The sequence below is a fragment of the Neoarius graeffei genome, chromosome 7 (assembly GCF_027579695.1).
Source record: "Neoarius graeffei isolate fNeoGra1 chromosome 7, fNeoGra1.pri, whole genome shotgun sequence".
Taxonomy (NCBI): domain Eukaryota; kingdom Metazoa; phylum Chordata; class Actinopteri; order Siluriformes; family Ariidae; genus Neoarius; species Neoarius graeffei.
Window position 1 is genome coordinate 87,062,472 of NC_083575.1, and position 27,641 is coordinate 87,090,112.

Here is a 27,641-nt window from a genome sequence, read left to right on the forward strand (position 1 = left end):
TGTGAGGCGACAGCGCTAACCACTGCACCACTGTGCCGCCCCACAATTCTGTTTATATCCAGTTATATTACATAGACACGAGTGTTTTACTGGGAAATACGCCACTCGTATTTTCCATACGAGCTCCATCTGGGACATGCAGAACCAAAACCGTGATAAATCTCTAAATGTCAGTCGTGAAGAAATCGATGAACTGTTTTGATAAATTTGGGTACTTTGTGAATGTGTCGATATAATAAAAATAAAATCACAATCACGTTGGCTTGAAGATATGAAGTTTATCATCTCGTGTCGAAAAACTCGCATTTTTCATACGAAGTCCATCGCGGATCTGAGTGACATTTAAATAATATTGGCTGGCATTGAGTGGTATATCAGATATATTCCATTCAGCGAGCACGATACTGAACAAGTCGAAAACGAGTAGCTGAATGGAATATATTTGATATACCATGAAAAAAAGCCAGCTATTATTATTATTATTATTATTATTATTATTATACATACACATTCCTTTTGGGTGTCCGATGCGTCTTTCTCTTTCAAAATTCTCTCAAAATCTTCCATATTTAAACATTACATGGTGGCGTGAAGATATGAAGTTTGTGTTCTCATTACCTCACCCGCGATGGAGTAAGCGGGTCGAGAGATTCTAATCAGTGCGGTTTGTTTGTTTGTTTGTTTGTGTGTCTGCCTGTTAACAATCTAGCGTCTAGACGGTTGCACCGATTGACTTCAAATTTTCAGGGTAGGTCTGCAATGGTCCAAAGATTACCTGATTAAATTTTGGGGGTAATTGGATCAAGCTGAAGGTCAAGGTCACTGGAAAGGTCAACCTTTTGGTCAAAATAACATATTTTCCATTATAAGTCAAAAACGGTTGCCGATAGACAAATGTTTACTATTATGAGCATATAGGAACTCCCATATGGCCTTTCATTTGGCACCATGATCTTTGACCTTGATTGACTATGAAAGGTCAAACTCAAGGTCACGGATTTTCAGAGGGCTGCAACTTGAAAACGGTTGATGGGCGACAGATGTTTACCCTTATCAACTTATAGGAAGTGCCATATGGGCTTGCATTTGGCACCATGAGCTTTGACCTTGATTGACTTTGAAATGTCAAACTCAAGGTCATGGATTTTCACAGGACTATAACCTGACAGCTGAGGATTGAGAAATATTACCATTATCAACATATTGGTATAAAATAAGTGCTGCCGGGCGAGGTTTGTTTTGCCTGGCAGCACTTGTGTTGGAAATATTTCCACTTGTTCGCTTCGCTCACTGGTGATATATACATTCACCACTGAAGGAAAAACTTTCAGTGATGTCCTCTATATACACTCAGTTAAAAGCAAATAATTAATTTAGAAATTTTAAGTAAATAGTTAGAATTTCCTTAGCGTCCTCACACTAGGGATTAGTAATGATATTCATTAAGTATTTAAAAAAGCTATTTGTATACCGTTAAGTCAGCAATGAAAGAGAGACTGTCGCCTACATGTTCTAACATGTGTGTGCTTTCTTTTTTTTTTAAAGATTTTTTTCACCTTTATTGGATAGGACAGTGTAGAGACAGGAAATGAGCGGGAGAGAGACAGGGAGGGATCAGGAAATGACCTCGGGTTGGAATCGAACCCAGGTCCCTGGATTTATGGTATGGCGCCTTATCCAACTGAGCCATGATGCCCCCAGTGTGCGTGTTTTCTGAGATTTAAAATTTTAAAAATGACTGAAAAAAAATGAACATGCTGAAAATATCATTTCCAAAGTTGCTTCCTCAAACCAAAACATGTCCTCCTTTCATTTTCCGCTGAATCTACAATGCTACTGTCGCTAGTGAGTCAAAGAAGTTACGTGTTTAACATCCTCCAAACTCTAATCCTCACACACTCACTTCAAATAGCTTTCTGGATCAATCGATCCATCCATCCATCCATCCATCCATCCATCCATTCAGAATCTCAAAAGCAGAACTCCTGATGTGGTTTCTTGCAACATATGACATTTCTCGACAAATATACAAAACAGTTATCGGTCCATGGTGAAGCTGAATCACGTTCCTTCGGTGTTTCACTTTAAAAATGACCCTCAGCTATGAGATCGATGGTGAAACTGTATGTTAGACGTGCAAGTGTTACGGTTTGAAATGTTCATGGTATGATCATTTGGTCAAAAGATACCATCGTCTCATTGTATCACGCGTTCGGCTTACTCGCGGATTTAAAATTCAACTATCAATATAACAAAATCAAAAGGGACCGATCAAAAATGATATAATCCCCTAAATGTTGTTCTTTTCTTATTTTTGAGAATGACTTTTATTGTATTCTTGTACATTCAAGATTATCAATATGTATCATGATGTAATGATAAGTAAACAAACAGATAATCAACCAATCTAACTAGCGGAGCTGTGTGCAGCACTGTATAATGTATGAGGAAGTGGAGAATGAAATAGCACCAATGTAGGTTTATTTAGGCATAATTTTTAGTACTAATTATATCGAAGATATTACATGGCTGTGCGAAGATATGAAGTTTATCTTCGAGTGGTGAATGTATATGTCATGAGTGAGTGAAGCGAACAAGTGAAACATTTTTTCAACATGAGAAAATAAACTTCATATCTTCACACCACTTTATAATGTTCTTTATATTACATGGGCACAGCCACCAAAAGAAAAAAAAAAAGCAAGTTAATAAAAAGAATTTTAATTTTGAACTGGTTCGCCATTTTGACGACGTGCGTCCAGTCAACAGGAAAACACTGGGAGTGACGTCATCGGGGTGAAATATCGGGAATTATTATACATATACAGGACACTTTTCGATGGAATAAAAACATGTGTTCTATTCCCTTCTAGTGGGTTTCATTCATTTGGTTTGATAGCATGCAATATTGTTAGCATATCGCTTATCCTACATGTATTACTAAACTCTACCCAATGGGGAATGAGCGTTGGATATGGTTTATGATATTGCATGGTTGTCAAGAAAACATGACGTCACACGGAGACGTAAAACTTCCGTGCTAGCGAGCGACTGGGACAATTTGTCAACGAACATGGCCACCAGGTTTGCTTTGTTAAATATGGAAGATTTTGAGAGAATTTTGAAAGAGAAAGATACGTTGAACATCCAAAAGGATGTGTATTATAATAATAATAATAATCTCATCTCATTATCTCTAGCCGCTTTATCCTTCTACAGGGTCGCAGGCAAGCTGGAGCCTATCCCAGCTGACTACGGGCGAAAGGCGGGGTACACCCTGGACAAGTCGCCAGGTCATCACAGGGCTGACACATAGACACAGACAACCATTCACACTCACATTCACACCTACGGTCAATTTAGAGTCACCAGTTAACCTAACCTGCATGTCTTTGGACTGTGGGGGAAACCGGAGCACCCGGAGGAAACCCACGCGGACACGGGGAGAACATGCAAACTCCGCACAGAAAGGCCCTCGCCGGCCACGGGGCTCGAACCCAGGACCTTCTTGCTGTGAGGCGACAGCGCTAACCACTACACGACCGTGCCGCCCAATAATAATAATAATAATATTGGCTGGCTTTTTTTCATGGAATATCAGATATATTCCATTCAGCTACTCGTCTTCGACTCGTTCAGTATCATGCTAGCTGAATGGAATATAGATGATATACCACTCAACGCCAGCCAATATTATTTAAATATGTTCCTCAGATCCGTGATGTATTTCATATGAAAAATGCAAGTTTTTCAACACGAGAAGATAAACTTCATATCTTCAATCCAGCGTGTGACTTTTTTTTTATTATATCGACACATTCACAAACAAAAAGTACCCAAATTTATCAAAAACAATTAATCAATTTCCTCATGAGTGACGCATCGAGAATTATGTGACATGTCGAGTTTTGGTTCTCCATGCCCCAGATGGAGCTTGGATGAAAAATACAAGTGGCATATTTCCCTGTAAAACTTTCGTGTCTATGTAATAAAAACAATTATATGATGATTTGGCAATAAAGCAGGAGCTTAAAAGCTTTTCTTCACTTACTAACATAAGCCTTGGCTGATCAATAACCTTTAAGGAAAAAATAGGATCACTTACTCGTTGAAGACGAGGTCCGGGGCGAAGTAGAGCATCTGGGCGTTGGTGTGTTTATAGGATCTCCAGCTGAGTGAGAACGAGGAGAGACACATCCACGAGTACTGGATCAGCATGATTTGGTCCTCGATGGGCAATGTGCGGAAACCTGCAGAGAGCAAGAGCATCAATATACAGGGACTTTCTGCAATCGGACACTCCACTCCGTCATACCTGCGGTCTGTCAGAAATTAAACAGGATCTAACGTGTTTACTGAGCCGGGACTATATGTGTCGCTCTACGTGTTAAGAATTACATCAGTAACACATGAACAAGCAGGTAAACAGGGTTGTGTACACACAGGGAGATAGAGTCTGGGTGTTTTTCCGGTACCATAGCTGGATGTTTACCCGTGCTAATATTTGTCTAGACGCAATAGACTGTCATGTTCTTTCACTAGATTTAGCATTACACAAAACACCGAGGCCTTGGTTTATTACCCTGTTGTCGATGGATAACTCTTTGGACATGGTCTGCTTTATACCATCTCATGTGGTTACCATGAGTCAAACAGGAGGAGATGATTTCAGTTCAGCCAAACTCCCTTTTCACCAACATGTGGCTAGTGCTGGTGCTTTAGCAGGTTTCAGGAAACAGAAAACCTTATTATTATTTTTGTTTTCTCACTCGTTCACTCAGGTTTGTTGACGGTGTAGTGGCTGCTGCTTTATGTCCCAGGGCTCCCTCGTGACTGTGTTTACCTTCTGGCTCTCCCTTTTAGTTATGCTGTCATAGTTAGTTTTGCCGGAGTCCCTGCTTGCACTCAGTGCAAAATGTATACTGTTCTTACACATTAGGGGACACTGGGCATACCTCACAACCTGTGTCGTCCCCCCCCCCTCCCCAAATCTCTTCCCTCTGTCTATCCCTCTCTGAGTTACATGTTGATCCTGAGACACCAGTAAGATGTTGACCTCTTCTGCTCCTCTGACCTGCCTGATCCATCCTGATACCCTACTTCTGGCTGGAGTCTCATCACATCGCTCCTGTCTAGGACGGCTCCATATGGACAGTCGAAAGTCGCACTTGGAAGATGCTCTGGACACTTACAGTAATACATTTATGTCTGAAGGCTACAGTTAACTTGCTAACTTTAGGACTGCAGTTGCCATGAACAGTTTTGCACTCATTGTAGTCTTCAACTAAACTCTCTTATCCAGATTTCTTGTGCAAACAAGTTACCTTTTAATGTTTAGCCATGAATGATTTGTTTACTTCTCCATTTACATCATGGATGTTTTTTTCAACAAGCCATCTCGTCAGTCCAACAATCAGGGTATAGAGGGTAAATAAAATCCAAAAATCTATGACCTATCTTGGCTCTGGCCCTGTAGCTCGTCTCTGGTCTGATGAGTTGCCTTCAGCTAAGTAATGTACATAAACACGTGATTGGATGAATGAAGGACCCCCGATTGTTCGTGTTTAAAAAACTGGAGTCACTTGACTCTGAATAAGTTGCTTCATTCTGCTACAGTGATTTGTAACATGCTCAGTTTGATCCACTGAAAGACTTTGTGAGAGTCACGTCAGGCCGCAGTCTACCAGTTGATGACCCCTTCACCAGAAACATTTTGTTTCCTCCACTTCTTGCACTATGATTATAGTGTAAGATTATAGTGTACATCAACAGTGTAGAATCTGTATTCGGGCAGCGGCCATGTGCCGTCCTTGACCACCATGCAATGGAGTAGTAAGACGTCTCCTTCCCTCCACTAGCCTGGGGTGGTGCTTTGAGCAAGCACGAGCAACCCCTCGCTCCCCTTGGTCAGGGTTACAACCGAAGACTAGACTGCATGGAGGAGACCATCACCTGGTGGTTCAATGGGTAGGAAGGCAGACCCAGCAAAGTGTTTTTTTGGAGTGCGATCAGGGCACAATACAACACCTAGAACACTGTTGGCCATCCACTGCATCCCGACCTAGCTCCAGCCGTCTTGATTCTGTCTTGCCCCTGGACCCAGTTAGGTCAGGATGAGAGAGTGAGGCTGAAGGCTACGCAGCTCTCCCTCACTCGAATCCAAGTTACGTGCAAGTCATGACTTCAAATTCAAATTCAAGTTCTGTGGTGATGGGCAAGTGGCGAAGCAGCAGGTGCAGAAACACTGGAAGCTGTAGTCACGAACCTGCACACAGGCAGCCCAGGGTATAGGGTTGCTCTCTGCTGGAACGAAGCAGCAGCAGAGTTCAGCAGCACCCAGGTGTCTGAGCAGCCCTGTTTAGGATTTACTCTGCTCACCTCCATGGAGTAAGGGGCTAGAAAAGGTGCCCCAAACATAGCCTGCTTCACTTAACCCTGGCCAGCACAATGCGGCCGGTGGGGATCCCACTCAACGGTGGAAATACAACAAAAAGATAGTGAAGGAACTCAACCTTGGCATGTGGAACGTCGACATGTGGGCGTACCTTCAAAGTCTGGATTGGCCTCATCAGTCACTTCTGAATCCACAACTGCCACCCACCAAACTGAAGTCATGGTCATCTTCGACCTCAAAGGATGAATGTCACATCATCATAGTGTAACACGTCCTGAGAATGGATTGGCTAGTAGCTCTTACTCTCAAACTGTTTCTTGTTTTGTGATTAGAGAAATGGGAAGCCAAATTGAGATAAACAGCTGGCAAATGTGTTTCTTGGAATAGGGCTGGGGAAAAAAATGTGATTTTTGTGATAGTTATGAAGCTAATGTGGACCACTTCCCAAATATCCAGTGGTGATAATTTGCCTTTTTAAGTTTTTATGCCATGGTTTCATTCAACGATGCCATATCAATGAATGGTGATAAATTGATACTGCCTAAATGGTTCCAGACCAGCAGTATTTTCATTCTGAAACTGAGCCAGTCGTTGATGGAAATGGCTCTTTTCCAAATGGTTCGAAATCCAGCACAATCTCTGGAACAAGACTTGGGGAAAACAACTACCAGTCAGTGAGCCGTAACTGTGTTTCAGACTGACATGACTTCAAAGACCTTGGATACGTTTTAATTTCTCAGCATGGCTGCAAGAATCTCGTAAACATTTCTTGTTAAAAGTCAGCACTTTACTCATTGACTCGAATGCAATGCATTTATCTGCACACTTCCCACTGTGAGTTCAAAAGGAAAACATGTCCACACACTGCTTCCATGCATGACATCATTACAGAAATATGTGACTAATTGCATTTTAATACTGTATTAAGTGCAATAATACTTCTCCAACATTGAACTTTACGCACTTGATATGATTGTATACGGACAAATCATCATAAAATTTGCGTACGCGAATTCCACCGACATTTTCCTTATTCATATAATTTTATTATTATTGATAACTGCGAGCTGGCCTAGCGATTAGCGTGTCTGCCTCTGGACCAGGAGATCATGAGTTCTACTTGTGGTCAGGTCATACCAAAGACCATCATAAAAATGGTACCTACTGCCATCTGGTGAGGTGCCGCAATACAGATGCGAGTGGGGAGTCAAACTCTCGTGGTTACCAGAGGACCGGCCCCCCACTGTAACTCTAGCTATGTAATAGGTGAGAGGCCGAGGGCTATAGAAACAGGGATTGGTGCTGCCCAATCCACCTTGGTCATGTACTAGGATGGGAGGCTGCCTGGGAAGACCAGGTCCTGCCACAGGAGGGAGTTTCTAATCAACGTAAATAAATTAATATAATTTAATATTATTAAAAATGGTATGGAGTTTTTTTTTTTAATTATTATTATTGTTTTTACTGGCACTCCTAGCTGTCACCTGCCATAGAAAGTGCTTTCGGAGGTCTGGTTTCATGTAACTTGAATTTTAATCTTTAGCCCCTGAATGTTACAAAGCACTGACACTGGAGACTCCTTCCAAAACTGCTAAATAAACATCATCTCACTGAAAACTTCACCACATCAATAATTACCAGCCCTGCGATGACCTGGTGACTTGTCTAGGGTGTACCCCGCCTCTCGCCCATAGTCAGCTGGGATAGGCTCCAGCTTTCCCTTCACAGGATACGCGGTTACGGATGGATGGATGGATCAATAATTATACACAAGCTTTAAATCAGTTTTTATGGACCATCCACCACATCTTAGCTGTTACTATAGAAACGCTAGCGTATTAGAACCTTGTGACCAATCAGAATCGAGAGTGTTAATATTAAACAACAGCAGGGCCGATTTAAAGCTTCTAAACTAAAGAGTGATTGTTTAAATAAGCATCCATTCGAGTGTAGATTGCATCCTTAACACTAAGATCTGTTGTCTTTCATGAGAAAATGAATACTGCCTCATTAACACGCTAAGCATTACGATAACACTACCCCAATAATGCAGAATAAGCAGCTGTGCTTGATTTGAATTGAAGCGCTCTTCATCTCAGCGTGTGTCTGAAAGTGAGCGAGGACCAGTTCCTCCTTGTGTCTGCTTGACTTTCTATTTTTGCATCTGGATAAAGCGAACAGACACCCTGGTATCAAATAATTGCAATACAACAAATGGCTTCTCAGAGGGGGTGAGTTTAACGACTACAGTGTGAACTGCAGCGTTACAAAACTGTAGTCAACACCACATTCTCCTCATTATGCTGATGATAATTCAGTTATATACACTGCACTACATCTCGGCTTCTGTGTGTGGTGTAGGAGATGATTGTTGCATTAGTTTACTTTACCGCTAACTACAGCTATAGGTATTACACACTATAGTCCACTGATTATGCATGCTGATTTAAAATTTATTAGCATTGCAGGAACTTCCACTGCATAAGTATTCACACACACCCTTGAACACCCCCCACCCACCCTTAGAAACTTTACTGGGATTATGTTAATTATGATTCAACACAAAATAGCCCATAATACTGAAAAAGGAAACAAGATCAATATCATTTGCAAAGTTATTCACTAACAGAAATATAAAGGTAGTGATTTCACAACCCCTGTTCTTGTGAAACCTCTAAATTCGTTCTGGTGCAACAAGATACCGTCGGAATTCATGGATTAGTTGAATGGAGTTGGCCTGTGTGCAATGAAAGTGTCACGTGATCTCAAAACACCTGTTCCTGGAAGAACCGAGATTTTGTTAAAGAACATATTAAAACATACAGCATCATGAAGCTCAAGGAGCTGTCAAAGCAAGCCCGAGACAAACATAGAAACATATTGACTGGGGTTTGATTAGTAAAAAAAAATTCCAAACGTGAGATCTCCCAGAGCATCACTAAATCCATCCATTATCTGTAGCTGCTTATCCTGTGCAGGATCAGCCTATCCCAGCTGACTATGGGCGAGAGGCGGGGTACACCCTGGACAAGTCGCCAGATCATTGCAGGGCTGACACATAGAGACAAACAACCGTTCACTCTCACATTTACACCTACGGTCAATTTAGAGCCAGCAATTAGCCTAACCTGCATGTCTTTGGACTGTGGGGGGAACCGGAGAACCCGGAGGAAACCCACGCAGACACAGGGAGAACATGCAAACTCCACACAGAAAGGCCCTCGTCAGCCACTGGGCTTGAACCCAGGACCTTCTTGCTGTGAGGCAACAGTGCTAACCACTACACCACCGTGCCGCCATCACTAAATCTCATCTCATCTCATCTCATCATCTCTAGCCGCTTTATCCTTCTACAGGGTCGCAGGCAAGCTGGAGCCTATCCCAGCTGACAACGGGCGAAAGGCGGGGTACACCCTGGACAAGTCGCCAGATCATTGCAGGGCTGACACATAGAGACAAACAACCGTTCACTCTCACATTTACACCTACGGTCAATTTAGAGCCAGCAATTAGCCTAACCTGCATGTCTTTGGACTGTGGGGGGAACCGGAGAACCCGGAGGAAACCCACGCAGACACAGGGAGAACATGCAAACTCCACACAGAAAGGCCCTCGTCAGCCACTGGGCTTGAACCCAGGACCTTCTTGCTGTGAGGCAACAGTGCTAACCACTACACCACCGTGCCGCCATCACTAAATCCATTATTCAAAATGGAAAGAATATGTCAAGACCATGACTCACTGATCTGTAGACCAGGTAAAGAGGGGACTGGTCATCAAAGCAACCAAGAGGCCAAAGGTGATCTCTGAAGGTGCTGGAGTAAATCTGTTCACAGGATAACCAGAGACTGGACACTCCACAAAGTTGGGTTTTATGTTAGAGTAATATATGAAATCCTGTTTGGAGTTTGCTAAAAGACATGTTGGAGAACCATGGTCCACAATCTGGGAGACCAAAATGAGAACTTTTTGGCCTTGGCAGAAAAGCACTGTGTTTGGTGGAAATCCAACACACTTGACAGTGAAGCATGGTGGTGGTAGCATGGTGGTGGTTGAGAGCTACCCTTGGCCTCTTCTAATCATCACCTTGGTGGATGGCCTCCTCTAAGCAGAGTTCCAGTTCTACCATATTATTTCCATTTTTAATAATAAATTCAGAATATTTTTTAGAACCAGTCCTGGACATAAAATCATCTATTTTATCCCAATTACATCCATTTCAGTTTCAAGTTGTAACACTATAAAAAAGTATATAAACATTTAAAAGGGTGAATACTTGTGCAAGGAACTCTCTCATTATCTTGATGACCAACTTTTTTACTTAAGAAGTAAGAAGTTCCTGAACACTATTTTTTTCTGAACCAGATAAAATCCTACTCCAGATCTTGAGAAGCAGAACTTCTATCTTTTACATTTAAATAGTTTAATCTCGAGCCTTAATAAAGTGTTAATCTCACCTGGAAGTACTTTGGCCCACTTGACAACACGCACCATCTGCTTGCCAGCGAGTTTGTTGAGGCTGGTGAGGAGGTGATCGGTGGTGTCAGGCTGCGTGTTATCATAACCTGCAAACGCCACCTCAGGCTCGATGAGCTCCAGCACGCTGCATACAGACGGTGAGAGGAAGGGAGCCACAGAGGCACCGTGAGGAACCAGAGCCATGTTCGAGCTCAGCTCCTTCTCTGAATTCTGAAGAGATGAGTCCTCACTCACGCTCTTCAGCTTGCCCAGCTTCTTCGACTTCCGTGCTGAGGGGAGAAATGGAGTTAGCATTAAGAAAGGCTGGATTCAGCTTTTAAACAGTTATAAAAAATGGGAGCATTTTGCGAATTCAAGTTCAGAATTTATGTTAGAAAACTGGAAAGTTTCAGAAAGTTTGGGGGTTTGGAAATTTAAAGGTTTTACCATTCTATCATAGTACTGCTTGGAATGATATCTGATGGGGTAAAAAGCTTGTTATTAGGTTCTACACAAAACCTTGCCCCAGAAGAACAAACTGAAGACTGTGTAATGGTACTAGAGTTGGTCTTTTATAAGCGTGTACTGTTACACTCAATACTGTACACTCAAAATTGTTCCTCAAAGGTTGCTTGGCTGGCGGCACAGTGGTGTAGTGGTTAGCACTGTTGCCTCACAGTAAGAATGTTCTAAGTTCAAGCCCAGTGGCCGACAGGGGCCTTTCTGTGTGGAGTTTGCATGTTCTCCCCGTGTCTGCGTGGGTTTCTTCTGGGTGCTCCGGTTTCCCCCAAAGACATGCAGGTTAGGTTAATTGGTGGCTCTAAATTGACTGAGAGTGTGAATGGTTGTTTGTCTTTGTAGGAACCCTGTGATGACCTGGCGATTTGTCCAGGGTGTACCCCAGCTCTTGCCCATCGTCAGCTGCAGTAGGCTCCAGCTTGCTCATGACCCTACACAGGATAAGTGGTTCTGGATAATGGATGGATGGTTCTTTGGCTGGTTAAAGGTTTGAGCTTCCTCAGAGGTTCTATTCAAACTATTGGAGGGTTTGACAGAAATCTTTTAAAGGTTCCTCCAAATAATCTCTTCAAGGGTTATCAAGTTAACTTTTTTTCTTGAAATAAGATTATTAAAGGCTTTAGCTTTAAGAAGGTTCTGGGTTCGAGTCCAGGGGCCAACGGGGACCCTTCTGTGTGGAGTTTAAATGCTCTCCCTGTGTTTGCTTGGGTTTCCTCCAGCTCCAGTTTCCCCCATAGTTCAAAGACATGCAGTTAGGTTACCTGGCTACTCTAAATTGTCCATAGGTGTGAATGTGTGTGAATGGTTGTTTCCCAAGCCTGGAAATGGGAGCGTTGCGGCAGGAAGAGCATCCGTCATAAAACTATGCTCCAATAAATACGACATGTGGGTCGCTTTTGGTAAGAGCATCTGCTAAATGCCATGTAATGTAATGTAATCAATAGGGTCCACATGGACCCTGACCCAGCAACAGTGCTGGACAAGGAAGAAGAAGAAGAAGAAGAAAGGCTCTAGCTTTAAAATCAACTTGTAATTTGAACCTGGGTTGCCCCAGAGGAAAAAGCTGACAAAACTTAAAGGTTCTAGATTTAAATTATTGTGCTGCTCAGGTAGTATTGAGGTAGTATTGACTCTTATACTCTTACAGTGTTCCTGAAGGGTTCTAAGGGTGCCAGCCTTCTTAAGTGGTTCTACTTTGAACCCTACCAGAATAACATTCTATCGCAGGGTTTGACATGAAACCTCTAAGGATGCCCACTGAATGAAAAACCCAAAGAACCCTTAACAAGTTTAGATTTAACTTTTTTCTTTCTAAGAGTGTACTGTTACGGATGTACCGAGTGCTAAAGACTTAAAACGGGGTGTCTTTGAAGGGTTCTTCAGATGGTTCTAGCTAACAGAACTTTCTCTGACAGAAATATAGTCTATTGTAGAATTCTACATACTGTAGAACCTGAAAGGGATTCTTCAGAGGAACAAATTGAAGGCCCATTACAGGGCCTGGATGTGACTGTTTCTTCTAAAAGTATGCTGTTAAGGTTGTATTGAATCTTGAAGGGTTCTTGAAGGGTTCTTTGGATGGTTAAGGGCTCCGTGGATACAAACCAAAGAACAAGGGTTCGAGATTTAAGTTTTTGTGTTCAACTATACAGTTTAGGAAGTACGGAGTGCTGCACAATTAAAATAATGAGTTTCTGAAGGGCTCTTTAGATGGTTAAGGGGTTAATATTTCTAATGGCTTCTACTCAGAACTTTCTCAGACAAGAAAATAGTCTGTTATAGGGTTCAACCTTGGAAAAAGTAAGGGTTGCACCAGGGGAACAAACTGAAGAGTGCTTCAAGGTTCGAGATATAGCCTTTATTATCCTCTCCACATTCACTGGATATGAGCAATTGTGCACTCTGATTGGCTACTCCACTACTAGGCTATCAGCTCATATACTGTGAGTAGAGAAAAACAAAATGGCGGAGCATGTTGCTGAATCAACCGAGGACGAAATAAAAACTCTGCTCGAAAACAAAACCCCCCAAAATACAAAAAAACAAACAAAAAAACCCAAAATGTGGAGTAAAAGTATTTGATAGTAAGAACATATCTTTTTTATTTTTCAAGAATTATTATTAGCTCATCTGGCCTACAGGTGATGAGCTCATGCTCATGTGTTGTCCATCGTCCGTCCGGCGTCGTCCACATTTCATGAAAATCGCTTCTTTTCTCTCAATTCTTCATGGATTTTTATTCTTTTTCGGCAGGAAGGTAGGTCTGCCTGGGGTGCATATGGCTTCTACCCAAATTTTCATAATTGCAATTAATATTGAAGATATGGAGTAATTAAGCCCTAACAAGCAGTTTCCACACAAATCGCCTCTTCTCCCTCAATTGATTCATTCTGGCATGAAGGTAAGGGTATCTAGGGTGCATATAACTTCGTCTCGTTATAGCAGTTTTCACAAATTGTTAAGCAGAAATGATTTTGTTGGACGTTTTGTATCAAGGTTTTATTGATTGAATTTGCAAAAAATAAAAATTCTGTTTCTCAAAATCCAGCGAATGTGGATAGAATAAAACAGTTATTCCACTCCATCTTGTCGTACATGGCTTATAGCTAACTCGGGGAATAATTGTTAATCATAAAAGTGAGGAAGTATTCAGTGTCATGCAGTACATGGTTCCAGAAACCTAACAAGGATCTACTTGGAGATCTTTTTGAAAGGCAAACAGTCAGTTGTATGGTGCTACAAGAAACCTATAAGGATTACCCCAGAAGGACAAACCAAAGAAACCTATCGTGAGTTAGATAGTGGCGGCATGGTGGTGTAGTGGTTAGCGCTGTCGCCTCACAGCAAGAAGGTTCTGGGTTCGAGCTCAGTGGCTGACGGGGGGGCCTTTCTGTGTGGAGTTTGTATGTTCTCCCCCGTGTCTGCATGGGTTTCCTCTAGGTACTCCGGTTTCCCCCACAATCCAAAGACATGCAGGTTAAGTTAACTGGTGACTCTAAATTGACCGTAGGTGTGAATGGTTGTCTGCGTCTATGTGTCAGCCCTGTGATGACCTGGCGACTTGTCCAGGGTGTACCCCGCCTTTCGCCCGTAGTCAGCTGGGATAGGCTCCAGCTTGCCTGCGACCCTGTAGAACAGGATAAAGCGGCTACAGATAATGAGATGAGAAAAATTCTCTGTTTCTCAAAATCCAGCGAATGTGGATAGAATAAAACAGTTATTCCACTCGATCTTGTCGTACATGGCTTATAGCTAACTTGGGGAATAATTGTTAATCATAAACGTGAGGAAGTATTGAGTGTCATGCAGTACATGGTTCCAGAAACCTAACAAGGATCTACTTGGAGATCTTTTTGAAAGGCAGTCAGTTGTATGGTGCTACAAGAAACCTATAAGGATTACCCCAGAAGGACAAACCAAAGAAACCTATCGTGTTAGATAGTGGCGGTATGGTGGTGTAAGTGGTTAGCACTGTCGCCTCACAGCAAGAAGGTTCTGGGTTCGAGCCCAGTGGCTGGGGGGGCTTTCTGCGTAGAGTTTGCATATTCTCCCCGTGTCTGCGTGGGTTTCCTCCAGGTGCTCCGGTTTCCCCCACAGTCCAAAGACATGCTAACATGGGGCGGTCTTGGGTTGAAGTGCCCTTGAGCAAGGTACCTAACCCCTAACTGCTCCCTGGGTGCTGTAGTATGGCTGCCCACTCTGCTCTGGGTGTGTGTACGTGTGTTCACTGCTTAAGACGGGTTAAATACAGAGGATGAATTTCACTGTGCTCGAGTGTGCATGCGACAAATAAATAAAGGCTGCTTCTTCTTCTTGATGGATCTGTATACTTTACTAAAGCCACTTGTGATGATTGTTTTTGATTTTTTTTTTTGGAAAAGCAAACCAGACTATAAAATCCAAATGCAAAATCACTGTGATTTTGTATGAACCCACATAAACAAGGCTGATAAGAAACGACACAAAAGACTGAAATTATGCAGTTGTTTTTAGCCGAAGACAACAATCTGACTTGAAAGAAACAATGTTAGTTTCATGTGCAATGATGCATATAAGTAGAAAATTGCTCTGGTTTTAGAACAAGGCCATCAATCAAACAGCGTGATGTGAGAAAGCACTGCCACAGTCAAACTCGATAACGCTTCACGCAACCAGAACGTCCATCTCACGCAGCGGCCGTATCCCATCAGCTATTTATCATCATTCATAAAGTATATTCAGCAAGAGTTCTCGAAATCGGTGCACAGTCATTCTGTAAACACGGACAGAGGAGACCGCTTAATGTCTGTCTGAGTGAGTTAGTGTTAAATAAGAAATGTGTCATTCGCACACTGAGGTTCAGTTGGCTTGCCTGGAAAGCCTGAATAAGGACACTGTTTTTGGACTTCAGGGAACCAAAAGCAAGTGAATCAGTGGCTGAAGCACGTCTTCCTCCACCAAAGCAGGGGAATTTACTGAGGCTCGCACTGCCAAGGCTGCTCAGAGAAATGTCTTAGAAATAGATCAGATGTGGAACGAGACGGAGTGCAGTGTGTGCTGGCTTTCAGCTGGTAAATTTGGAATCCGGAGTTATTGTTTGCTTAATCTGCCAGGTTTGCTTAAAACTCGTGAGGTACAGAGGGACACACAATATACCAAAGCCTAGACAGTGTTCAAATCCAAAACACATTTTTTAAACAGTATTTTTATTCCCAGATCCGTCCACAGACAGGCGGTTTTGGCTTTTCAGGCTCACAAAACTCCATTAGGCTTCATTGATCAAACTCAATACGAAACAAACTTATCTGTAAATCAATGGCAGGAACTTTTACACAAGAAATGTGGTGTTCATGAAAATCCAGTTAGTTCAGAAAAAAAACGCCTGTATCCTACGAGAGCTCAATCAGTTATTTATTTCGCTTGCACGTGCAAATTTAATGCCTTAAAAAATGGTCATGTCCTAATAAGGACTGAAAGAAATCAATTTAAGCTAGATAAATACCAAGACTAAATTCACAGTGATTTGCACTAGCTGACCTGAACAAAAAAAAAAAAAAAACTGATTAAAAAAAAACATGAAAATTGATAGAGTTATTTTGAAAAAAAGCCCGTTTTTCATGGAACATTCTGGTTCAGTGATCCAGATCACCACCAAAAGTCAGAGCAATGTAATTCAGCCCAGAGGTATTCTTCATGTGAAATTTGTGATGACTGGTTGAAAACTGAGGGAGAAATAGTGTCCTAAACACCTCCTTACGAACTGGCATGTTTCCCTCATCTCTGAAAAAAGCGGTTGTAAAACCGCTACTGAAAAAGAATAACCTAGATGTCTCAGTACTCAGCAACTACAGGCCCATATCCAATTTGCCATTCGTTGGTAAAATAATTGAAAAAAATTTTTTAATCAATTAACTGCCTTCCTGACATTAAACGGATGTTTTGATAAGTTTCAGTCAGGTTTTCGTGCCAATCATAGCACTGAAACAGCTCTTACTAAAGTCATGAATGACCTACGTCTTAATTCTGATGCTGGTGAAACATCAGTCTTGGTGCTTTTAGACTTAAGTGCTGCATTTGACATGGTAGATCATTCCATACTGTTACATCGACTGGAGCACTGGGTTGGATTTACTGGTATAGTAATCAACTGGTTAAAATCTTACCTACAACAAAGATTTTTTTATGTGGCCATTGGAGGCCACAGTTCATCACCCGTGTCCTTGAACAGTGGGGTTCCCCAGGGCTCAATCCTGGGACCATTATTATTCAACCTTTATATGCTCCCACTTGGACAAATTATTAAGAATAACTCAATAAACTTCCATAGCTATGCAGATGACACTCAGCTTTACTTAGCTATGTCACCTAATGACTATGCCCCTCTTGAGTCTCTTCATAGATGCATTGACCAAATTAACAAATGGATGTCTCACAATTTTCTTCAGCTGAACGCAGATAAAACTGAAGCAATTATATTTGGCAAAAAGGAGGAAAGGCTTAGGATTGCCACTGTTCTTGAAACTAAGGGGCTTAAAGCAAAGGATACTGTCAAAAACCTTGGTGTCCTTATTGACAGCGAACTTAACTTCAACAGTCATATGAAAGTGGTAAAAAAGTCTGCATTCTATCACCTAAAAAACATTTCTAAACTCAGGGGTCTCATGTCAAAACATGATCTAGAAAAACTTATTCATGCTTTCATCTCCAGTAGGGTTGATTACCGCAATAGCCTTTTCACAGGTCTTCCAAAAAAGACCATCAAAGAGCTTCAACTAATCCAAAATGCAGCAGCAAGGGTTCTTACAAGAACAAAAAGGGTAGTCCATATCACTCCAATCCTAAGGTCTCTGCACTGGCTCCCAGTGAGCTATAGAATTGACTTTAAAGCATTACTTCTTCTATTTAAAACATTAAATGGGATGGGACCCAGCTACCTACTGGATATGTTTCAATTATATGCACCAACTAGGTCTCTAACGCTACGTTCACACTGCAAGGCTTAATGCTCAATTCCGATTTTTTTGTGAAATCCGATTTTTTTGTGAGGTCGTTCACATTAACAAATATATGCGACTTGTATGTGATCCTCAGTATGAACGAAAAGCGACCTAAAAGTGTTCCGCATGCGCATTGCAGGATACGACGACGTCACACGCAGTGAGCATGGCCAGTGTTTACGGAAGTAAAACCGCCCGGTTGCGGTATGACCCATCCAATCTAGCTTGAATAGCTGCATCCCCCCAAATGGAAATCAGCTCCCTAACCTCTGCGTCCTTCCATTGAGAAGATTCAGAACCTTCACAGCCCGAAGCGTCCCTCGCATTCATGTCATGCGCAGGGGCGCAGATACGTTTTTTGAACTGGGGGGGACAAAAAACTGCAGTCTGTGCAGCTCAACCAACCGAATATCAGTCTTTGTTTTATGTGAATTGTTGCAACTATGTATACACTGCTGTGCACCTCAATAAACCGAATGGTAATTAGCCTTTTGATTTTTCCGTGAGGTTTGCCTTATGCAAAGAAAGACAGCATAGATGTTTTTTCCTCCCTATAAGTGGGGGGGACCGAACGAGGTGAATTTAAATCTGGGTGGGACGAGTCCCCCCCCTCTATCTGCGCCCGTGATTATGCGCCATGTTGTTGTAACTTTTTTTGAGAGACCCGCCGCCTACTTCAGCGCAGAATAGTGACGTTTGTGGCTTGTTGATGACGTGTAAGTCGGATGAATGCGACCTGGCGGTTCAGACTGAAGTCGCATATGAAAAGATCGGATAGGAATCGGAATTAGGACCACATATCCAAACGGCCTGGGTCGGATTTGAAAAAATCGGATCTGTGTCGTTCATATTGTCAATAAAAGATCGGATACAGGTCACATATGGGCAAAAAGATCGGATTTGAGTCACTTCAGCCTGCAGTGTGAACGTAGCCTAAGATCGCAGGAGAAAAACTTGGTAGTAATACCAGCTGTCAAAACGAAGTGTGGTGAAGCAGCCTTTAGTTGCTATGCTGCTAAGCTTTGGAACCAACTTCCAGATGATATCAAAAATGCTCCTACTGTTGTTAGTTTTAAATCCAGGCTCAAGACAAAGCTGTTTTCAGATGCTTTCACTTGATTAATTTTTACCTAAAGTGTAATTAATTTCCTTTAATATAATTTCTTTTCATTTTGATTTTAATGATTTTACTTTCTTTATTTTAATTTCTTTTTAATCTTGGATTTTAATGATTTTACTTTTACTTTAATTCTTTGTTACTGTTCTTATGCTTTTATTTTTTGTGAAGCACATTGAATTGCCTGTGTGTATGAAATGCGCTATACAAATAAACTTGCCTTGCCTTAAAAAAATAATAATAATAACTAGATAGATACTGTGAGTAAAGTCACAGTGATTTGTGCTAGCTGCTACAAACTGGGACGTCTGGTTACCGTACCCTATAGATCTGGAATACTAAGAGATAGAGAATGATGCTTAGTGGGGGAAAAAATCCATTTTTTCATGCATCATTCCGGTTCGGTGATCTGTATCAGCACCAGTCATAGCAACTTAATTCAGCCCAGAGGTATTCTTCATGTGAAATTTGGTGAGGATCAGTTGAAAACTGAGGGAGAAATAGCATCCTAAAAATTCACTCACAGTCTCTGTGTGTTTAAAAACGTCTAAAAGCCTGCTAGCTAAATGTGATTTCTTCATCCACTGATCGTCACACTTTGATCAGGTTAGTGGATGTCTATGTGATGGAGTAAAACAGTCAAAAGCCTAAACCGTTCAATTTCTAATCATGCAGGGGAGAGCAGGGAGACTTGGGACAAGTTCTCATCTTTTGTAGATTGTGTGAAATTCTTTGCAGGTCACGTCACATTCATATTGCATTCGAGAGTATTTACCGTACTATATCCTCTTACCATAACATTAGTTTCACAACAGCGCATCACGTACCGTATACTGACCTTCAGGCTTCACTTTTTCTGCAGGGGAACATGAGAGATTCAGGAGAGACATGGGATAAAAAATAAAATCCCTAGCTTAATCCTGCATGTTTAATTTTTTATTTATTATCAAAACTTGTCCCATATGAACTGTATGAACACACAGCGCTGGTACAGTGATAGAAAAATGTCAGTTTACCCAAAACCTGACTCGACAAAACGGTTCCATTCTCAAGAAGGAATGAAACGAGACCGTCATTGATGGCGTAGCTCACTCCGGCCCAGCGTATTCCAGAAGGAACGATCTAAAGTGGGCCACCTTGCTCAATAAATGTCGCAAGCTATATACACTATATGCAAGCTATATATAGAAGCGATATCCACCCTAGGAATACCGACCTATTTGTCAGAAAGAATCCAAAACGGTGAGGAATTGACCGAGAAGAAGCGATTTCTGTTGAACTGCTCATTAAGGCTTAATTAGTCCATAACTTCATTAATAATTGGAATTAAGCAAATCTGGGTAGAAGTTATATGCACCCTAGGTCCCCCTACCTTCACGCCAGAAAGAATCAAAATCAGTGAATAACTGAGGGAGACGAAGTGATGTGTGTGGAAACTGCTTGTTAGGGCTTAATTACTCCATATCTTCATTATTAATTGCAATTATGCAAATCTGGGTAGAAGCTATCTACAGTGAGTACGGAAAGTATTCAGACCCCTTTAAATTTTTCACTCTTTGTTTCATTGCAGCCATTTGCTAAAATCAAAAAAAGGTCATTTTATTTCTCAATGTACACTCAGCACCCCATCTTGACAGAAAAAAAAACAGAAATGTAGAAATTTTTGCAAATTTATTAAAAAAGAAAAACTGAAATATCACATGGTCATAAGCATTCAGACCCTTTGCTGTGACACTCATATTTAACTCACATGCTGTCCATTTCTTCTGATCCTCCTTGAGATGGTTCTACTCCTTCACTGGAGTCCAGCTGTGTTTAATTAAACTGATCGGACTTGATTAGGAAAGGCACACACCTGTCTATATAAGACCTTACAGCTCACAGTGAATGTCAGAGCAAATGAGAATCATGAGGTCGAAGGAACTGCCCAAGGAGCTCAGAGACAGAATTGTGGCAAGGCACAGATCTGGCCAAGGTTACAAAAGAATTTCTGCAGCACTCAAGGTTCCTAAGAGCACACTGGCTTCCATAATCCTTAAAAGGAAGAAGTTTGGGACGACCAGAACTCTTCCTAGACCTGGCCGTCCAGCCAAACTGAGCAATCGTGGGAGAAGAGCCTTGGTGAGAGAGGTAAAGAAGAACCCAAAGATCGCTGTGGCTGAGCTCCAGAGATGCAGTAGGGAGATGGGAGAAAGTTCCACAAAGTCAACTATCACTGCAGCCTTCCACCAGTAGGGGCTTTATGGCAGAGTGGCCCGACGGAAGCCTCTCCTCAGTGCAAGACATATGAAAGCCTGCACAGAGTTTGCCAAAAAACACATGAAGGACTCCCAGACTATGAGAAATAAGATTCTCTGGTCTGATGAGACGAAGACTGAACTTTTTGGCGTTAATTCTAAGCGGTATGTGTGGAGAAAACCAGGCACTGCTCATCACCTGCCCAATACAGTCCCAACAGTGAAACATGATGGTGGCAGCATCATGCTATGGGGGTGTTTTTCAGCTGCAGGGACAGGACGACTGGTTGCAATTGAAGGAAAGATGAATGCGGCCAAGTACAGAGATATCCTGGAAGAAAACCTCTTCCAGAGTGCTCAGGACCTCAGATTGGGCCGAAGGTTCACCTTCCAACAAGACAATGACCCTAAGCACACAGCTAAAATAACAAAGGAGTGGCTTCGGAACAACTCCGTGACCATTCTTGACTGGCCCAGCCAGATCCCTGACCTAAACCCAATTGAGTATCTCTGGAGAGACCTGAAAATGGCTGTCCACCAACGTTCACCATCCAACCTGACGGAACTGGAGAGGATCTGCAAGGAAGAATGGCAGAGGATCCCCAAATCCAGGTGTGAAAAACTTGTTGCATCATTCCCAAGAAGACTCAGGGCTGTACTAGCTCAAAAGGGTGCTTCTACTCAATACTGAGCAAAGGGTCTGAATACTTATGACCATGTGATATTTCAGTTTTTCTTTTTTAATAAATTTGCAAAAATGTCTACATTTCTGTTTTTTTTTCTGTCAAGATGTGGTGCTGAGTGTACATTAATAAGAAATAAAATGAACTTTTTTGATTTTAGCAAATGGCTGCAATGAAATAAAGAGTGAAAAATTTAAAGGGGTCTGAATACTTTCTGTACCCACTGTATATGCACCCCAGGCAGACCCACCTTCCTGCCAAAAAAAAATAAAAATCAGTGAAGAACTGAGAAAGAAGCAGCAATTTTCGCGAAATGTGGAAGACGCCGGACGGACGCCGGACAACACATGATGGCATAAACTCATCACCTGTCGGCTGGATGAGCTTATAAGCTTAATCCTCATGCAGGGACATGCCCATATTTTTAACAAACATTTTTAGACAATTTTATATATTTGTCAACCACAAGAAAAAACCTGGAACATGATGAACTGTCCCAACTCTCCCGATCTGGCCATTTTGAAAATAAAAAATCCTTAAATGTTTTTCTGCGGAATTTAAGTTCAATAAATAATACTACATCGGGTCAGTCTAGGCTCTATACTTTAATTCCTAACAAATCCCCAATTCACCAGCGTACATTACACCATAGAATGGAGGTGGAAGCGAAGTAGAAAATACAAGTTTTGGTTGATATAAATTGGTTAAACTGCACAAACCTTACTGCAGTGTCTAAGTTCTTGGCTCCAAAGGAAGGAAGTTGGTTACTCTAATGGCACTTTTCCACTACCCTTTTTCAGCTCACTTCAGCCCGACACGGCTCGCGTTTCGACTACCTCAGAGCAGCACGACTCCGCTCGCTTCAGCCCTGCTTAGCACCCAAAACTCGCACGGTTTTGGAGTGGGGCTGAAGCGAGCCAAACCAAGCCGAGTGGGTCTAGGGGCGTGAGGAGACACTCCCCTGTGCACTGATTGGTGAGGAGGAGTGTCCTCACATGCCCACACACGCCCCGCGAGCACGCTGGGATCTGTAAACGCCGTAAACCCGGAAGAAGAAGAATTACGAATTACGAGAATTTCTGAAGCCTTATGCGCCTCGCCTCATCTATACGCTCTTGCCAGTATCTGTTGGCGTTGTCGGTGACAACAAGCCACAGCACCAAGACCAGCAACACTAACGACTCCATGTCCATGTTTATTGTTTACTATCCGGGTCGTGAGACTACCGCTTAAAAGGTCACTGATGTCACTGTTTGCGCCGCCTAACGACATCACGTGACGTCCACCCACTTTCGCTAACTCCACCCAATGTGTCCACCCACTTCCAGCCAGCACGGTTCAGCGCGGTTGTAGTCGAAATGCAACTCCAACAGCCCCGCTCAGCTCGACTCAGCACGGCACGGCTCAGCCGCGTTGGTAGTGGAAAAGCGGCACAAGAGGCAACATTGAACTTCTGACGTCATCTAAAACCTGATTGGTTGAAATTAATTTATGGGAATACAAACTGTATCAAGTCTCCCTTGTCCTAAGTCTCCCCGCTCTCTCGAACTGACTAAAAATCTCCACAGCGCTTCAATTTTCTCCATTTTTACTTTAAAGCGGAATTTTTATGATTATTATTTAAGAATTTCCTTCTTCTTGAGATGTGACTGGACCTCTATTATGATACGAACAGGGTGACATCAGAGTTAAACAAAAACATCATTACTGTCGCTTCATTTCACTTTCCATAAAAGCTTCTGCTGATGTAAAGGGGGATTATTTAACCTGGCACAGTCACACTCATTAGTGAGCGATCCTTGTGTTTAATTGCTGCCGTCGCAGAAATACTTCTCTCTTGTTTACTTTGTGTGATGTGACTTTTCTAATTATACAGCTAATGTGTGAAAATTGAAGTTTCTTACAGAGGGATTGCCTGGCGTATAGTCTTGTTGTGAGTGTATTGTTGCTGGAGATTACCTCCAAGATTCATCCCTGCCTGCAGACACTTTCGTACTCGGCAAGCCGGACAGTTCTTCCGTCGGATTTTGTCGATTATGCAGTCGTTCCTTCCAGCGCACAGGTAGTTGTGCTGACCTGTGGACAGAAACGGAGAGGAAGAGAGGATTTAACGTTAGGAGTTCACGTTAGTATTTCAGTCATGCATCTTAAAAATGGCTTTGGTTGTAGACAAACTTGGCAAAGAAAACTTTTTTTTCTTCTTCTTCTACATATTCTCCACACCACTATAGACCAGGTACAGAACGATTATCAGTTTCCTTTATGTTCACCACAGGCCCGGCGCCATGGGGGGGCGAAAGGGGGCGTCGCCCCCTCGTGGCTACAGCCCCGCCCCCTCAACGGAGACTCAGATCACTTAATTGTTTTCTTAATTGTTATTGTGGGTGTGTGTGAGAAATGCTGACACAGCCGCGCACACACACACCTGTGATAAGGACAAGGGGAGGGGTCGTGTGGGTGGGCGGGGGGTTTACATGTACACTTACAAGTGCACTGTCTCTGCAATATACTGTAATATGCAGTCAGTTTACGGGAGTAGTCTTTCCCCTTCCGAATTAAACGAATTCAATCACAATATTGTGAATCCATTTTCTTTCTTTGTAGGCTAAGTTTATCTCCGTTTATGTTGGTGTATGTGTTCATATATGGTCCGCTTTGTGCGCAAATAGCGTAAGAATATGTGTCGTTGACGTCACCCCCCATGCAGCGGGGGTGAAAATTCATCACTTCAGAGTGTTTAGTCCCCTACACGCCTAAACTGGGATCGCGGATTAAGTGGTTAGCGTTGACTCGGTGCGAGTCAGGAAGGCTATTACTGGTGCAGCCGCGGGGTCTGTTGATTTTTTTAAATTATGATTTTGGCCGCCGAGCCAAGTACCTTAGACTTGCATTGACGTTTTGTTTTCATGCCGCGGAGCTATTTGTATGTATTTTAAATGTAAAGGACTTGCCTGTAGGTTTGTGTGTGTTGTTTTATGTTTGGCATCTTTCCGATTGTAACGCGTGTCTGTGAGAAAATTGGAGGGAAGGGTTAACAGGTGGGCACGGGGGTTGATAAAGCGCAACTGCCCTGGTAATATGTCACATGATTTTCCCGTACTAAAGCAACCTTCGGGGCCGTGGTTTTGTGGTTGGCGCAGTTAATTGTTTGAAACACGTTGTCAGACCGCCATCACTACTACTGTACACACTATATGAAAAATATTTGCCCCCTTGTGATTTCTAATTGCCCCCTTAGTAAACTCTTCCTGGCGCCGGGCCTGGTTCACCACACGTGATATTGTTCTCACGATATTTGATAAGACGCTGCTTGACAGCTCCTGAAGTCCTTCTCATTTGAATGTGCTTATTTAACATTTTTGGAAGGAGGCTCCAGTGTCGGTGCTTTCTAACAGTCAGATGTCAAGCTGTAACTTCTCAGAGATCGGAAAGACAGCTGGATTTCTGCTGGCGTTTTTCTCTATAATGTTACAAGCTGTGTTTTTGTCTTCTTAGCTTCAGAAGACAGGCTGGTGAGCAGCTGGACGAGTGTTTATAGCTGCTATAAAGGAAGTGCTAACAGGAACTAAATTGTTTTGCGGATGTTCCATAACATGACGTAACTACACACGATCAGCCATGACATCATGACTACTGACAGGTGAAGTGAATATTTAATAGTTATTCCATGAAATCGAGTCGTACATGAGCTGATAGTTGACGAGGCGCGTAGCACCGAGTCGGCTATAAGCCATGTACGACGAGATTGAGTGGAATAACTGTTTTATTCGATCCACATTCACTGGATTTTGAGAAACGGAGCATTTTTATTTGTATTTTTTGCAAATTCGATAAATAAAAACTTTATACAAAACGTCCGACACGATCATTTCCGCTTAGAATGTAAACAAACCGGCGAAATGACAGGAGCAATTTGTGAAAAATGTGATAATAATTATAATAATTATTGAAAAAAAATAAAATAAAATAAAATATATATATATATATATATATATATATATATATATATATATATATGTTTTTACCATCAAATACTTTCATTCCATCTTTTGTTGCTTTTTTTTTCATTTTTGGGGTTTTGATTTCGAGTAGTTTTTATTTCGTCCTCGGTTGGTTCAGTAACACACTCCGCCATTTTGTTTTTCTCTACTCATGGTATATGAGCAGATATCCTCGTAGTAGAGTAGCCAATCAGAGCACGCGACTGCTTATATCCAGTGAATGTGGATATAATAACATTGATGATCTCATTACAATGGCACCTGTCAAGGGGTGGGATATATTGTGCAGCAAGAGAACAGTCAGTGTTTGAAGTTGATGTGTTGGAAGCAGGAAAAATGGGCAAGCGTAAGGATCTGAGTGACTTTGACAAGGGCCAAATTGAGATGGCGAGATGACTGGGTCTGAGCATCTCCAAAATGGCACATCTTGTAGGGTGTTCCCGGTATGCATTGGTTAGTACCAAACAAAAGTGGCCCAAGGAAGGACAACTGGTGAACCAGTGACAGGGTCACGGGTGTCGAAGGCTCATTGATTTGCATGGGGCACAAAGGCTGACCCACATGGTCCAATCCCACAGATGAGCTACTGTAGCACAAACTGCTAAAAAGGTTAATACCGACACCTTTCTGTTGTAGCCAGTATTAACTTTTTTGGCAGTTTGTGCTACAGGAACTCTTCTGTGGGATTGGACCATATGGGTCAGCCTTTGTGCCCCATGCAAATCAATGAGCCTTGGGCAACCATGACCCTGTCACTGGTTCACCAGTTGTCCTTCCTTGGACCACTTTTGTTCGGTACGAACCACTGCATACCAGGAACACCCTACAAGATGTGCCATTTTGGAGATGCTCAGACCCAGTCATTCAGCCATCACAAATCGCTTCTTCTCCCTCAATTCTTCACCGATTTTGATTCTTTCTGGCATGAACGTAGGGGTACCTAGGGTGCGTAGAACTTCTATCCAGATTTGTTCCATTACAATTATTAATGAAGTTGTGGACTAATTAACCTTAATGCTGACTTTGGGACTGCGGTTGTCATGAACGGTTTTGTGCTCGGGTTTCCATCGGTGGGGGGTTTATACGGTAGTATCAACGAATCTGACGTTTATGTTAGGACTGTTAATGTTATAGTCATGTTGTCTATTATCACCCAAATGAGGATGGGTTCCCTTTTGAGTCTGGTTCCTCTCGAGGTTTCTTCCTCATGTCGTCTGAGGGAGTTTTTCCTTGCCACCGTCGCCACAGGCTCGCTCATTGGGGATAGATTAAGGATAAAATTAGCTCATATTTTAAGTCATTCAAATTTCGTAAAGCTGCTTTGCGACAATGTTTGTTGTTAAAAGCGCTATACAAATAAACTTGACTTAATGAGCAGTTCAACAAAAATCGCTTCTTCTCAGTGAATTCCTCGCCGTTTTGGATTCTTTCTGGCAAACACTGTAGGTCGGTATTCCTAGGGTGGATATACGGTATCTTCTATGTATAGCTTGTATATAGCTTACAAAATTTATTGCGCAAGGTGGCCCACTTTTGATCGTTCCTTCTGGACTAGACGGGGCCAGAGTGACCTACGCCGTCACCGACGGTCTCATTAAGGACAAACACGCTGACTCAAGTGAGATGTTTCACTGTTTGAAATATGAACAGGGAAGTGTTTAGCATTCCACATAACAGCTGTAGTACAGGAAATCCCACCCTTGCTGGTAAAAGACGCTGTATAACGCGATACACGAGTCCTTATACCGTATAGCAA

General features: G+C 42.2%; 1 protein-coding gene across 1 annotated transcript in view; it reads right to left on the reverse strand.

Moving 5' to 3' along the window:
- The window catches only part of nr3c2 (nuclear receptor subfamily 3, group C, member 2), a 316,747-nt gene that overhangs the window by 70,570 nt on the left and 218,536 nt on the right, over positions 1 to 27,641 (reverse strand). Inside the window, exons 5-7 of the mRNA XM_060926549.1 lie at positions 23,844 to 23,960; positions 10,852 to 11,142; positions 4,106 to 4,250 (exon numbers count right to left, since the gene is read on the reverse strand). Of these exons, the coding sequence (XP_060782532.1) occupies positions 4,106 to 4,250; positions 10,852 to 11,142; positions 23,844 to 23,960 (553 nt within the window). The remainder of the gene's footprint in view (positions 1 to 4,105; positions 4,251 to 10,851; positions 11,143 to 23,843; positions 23,961 to 27,641) is intronic.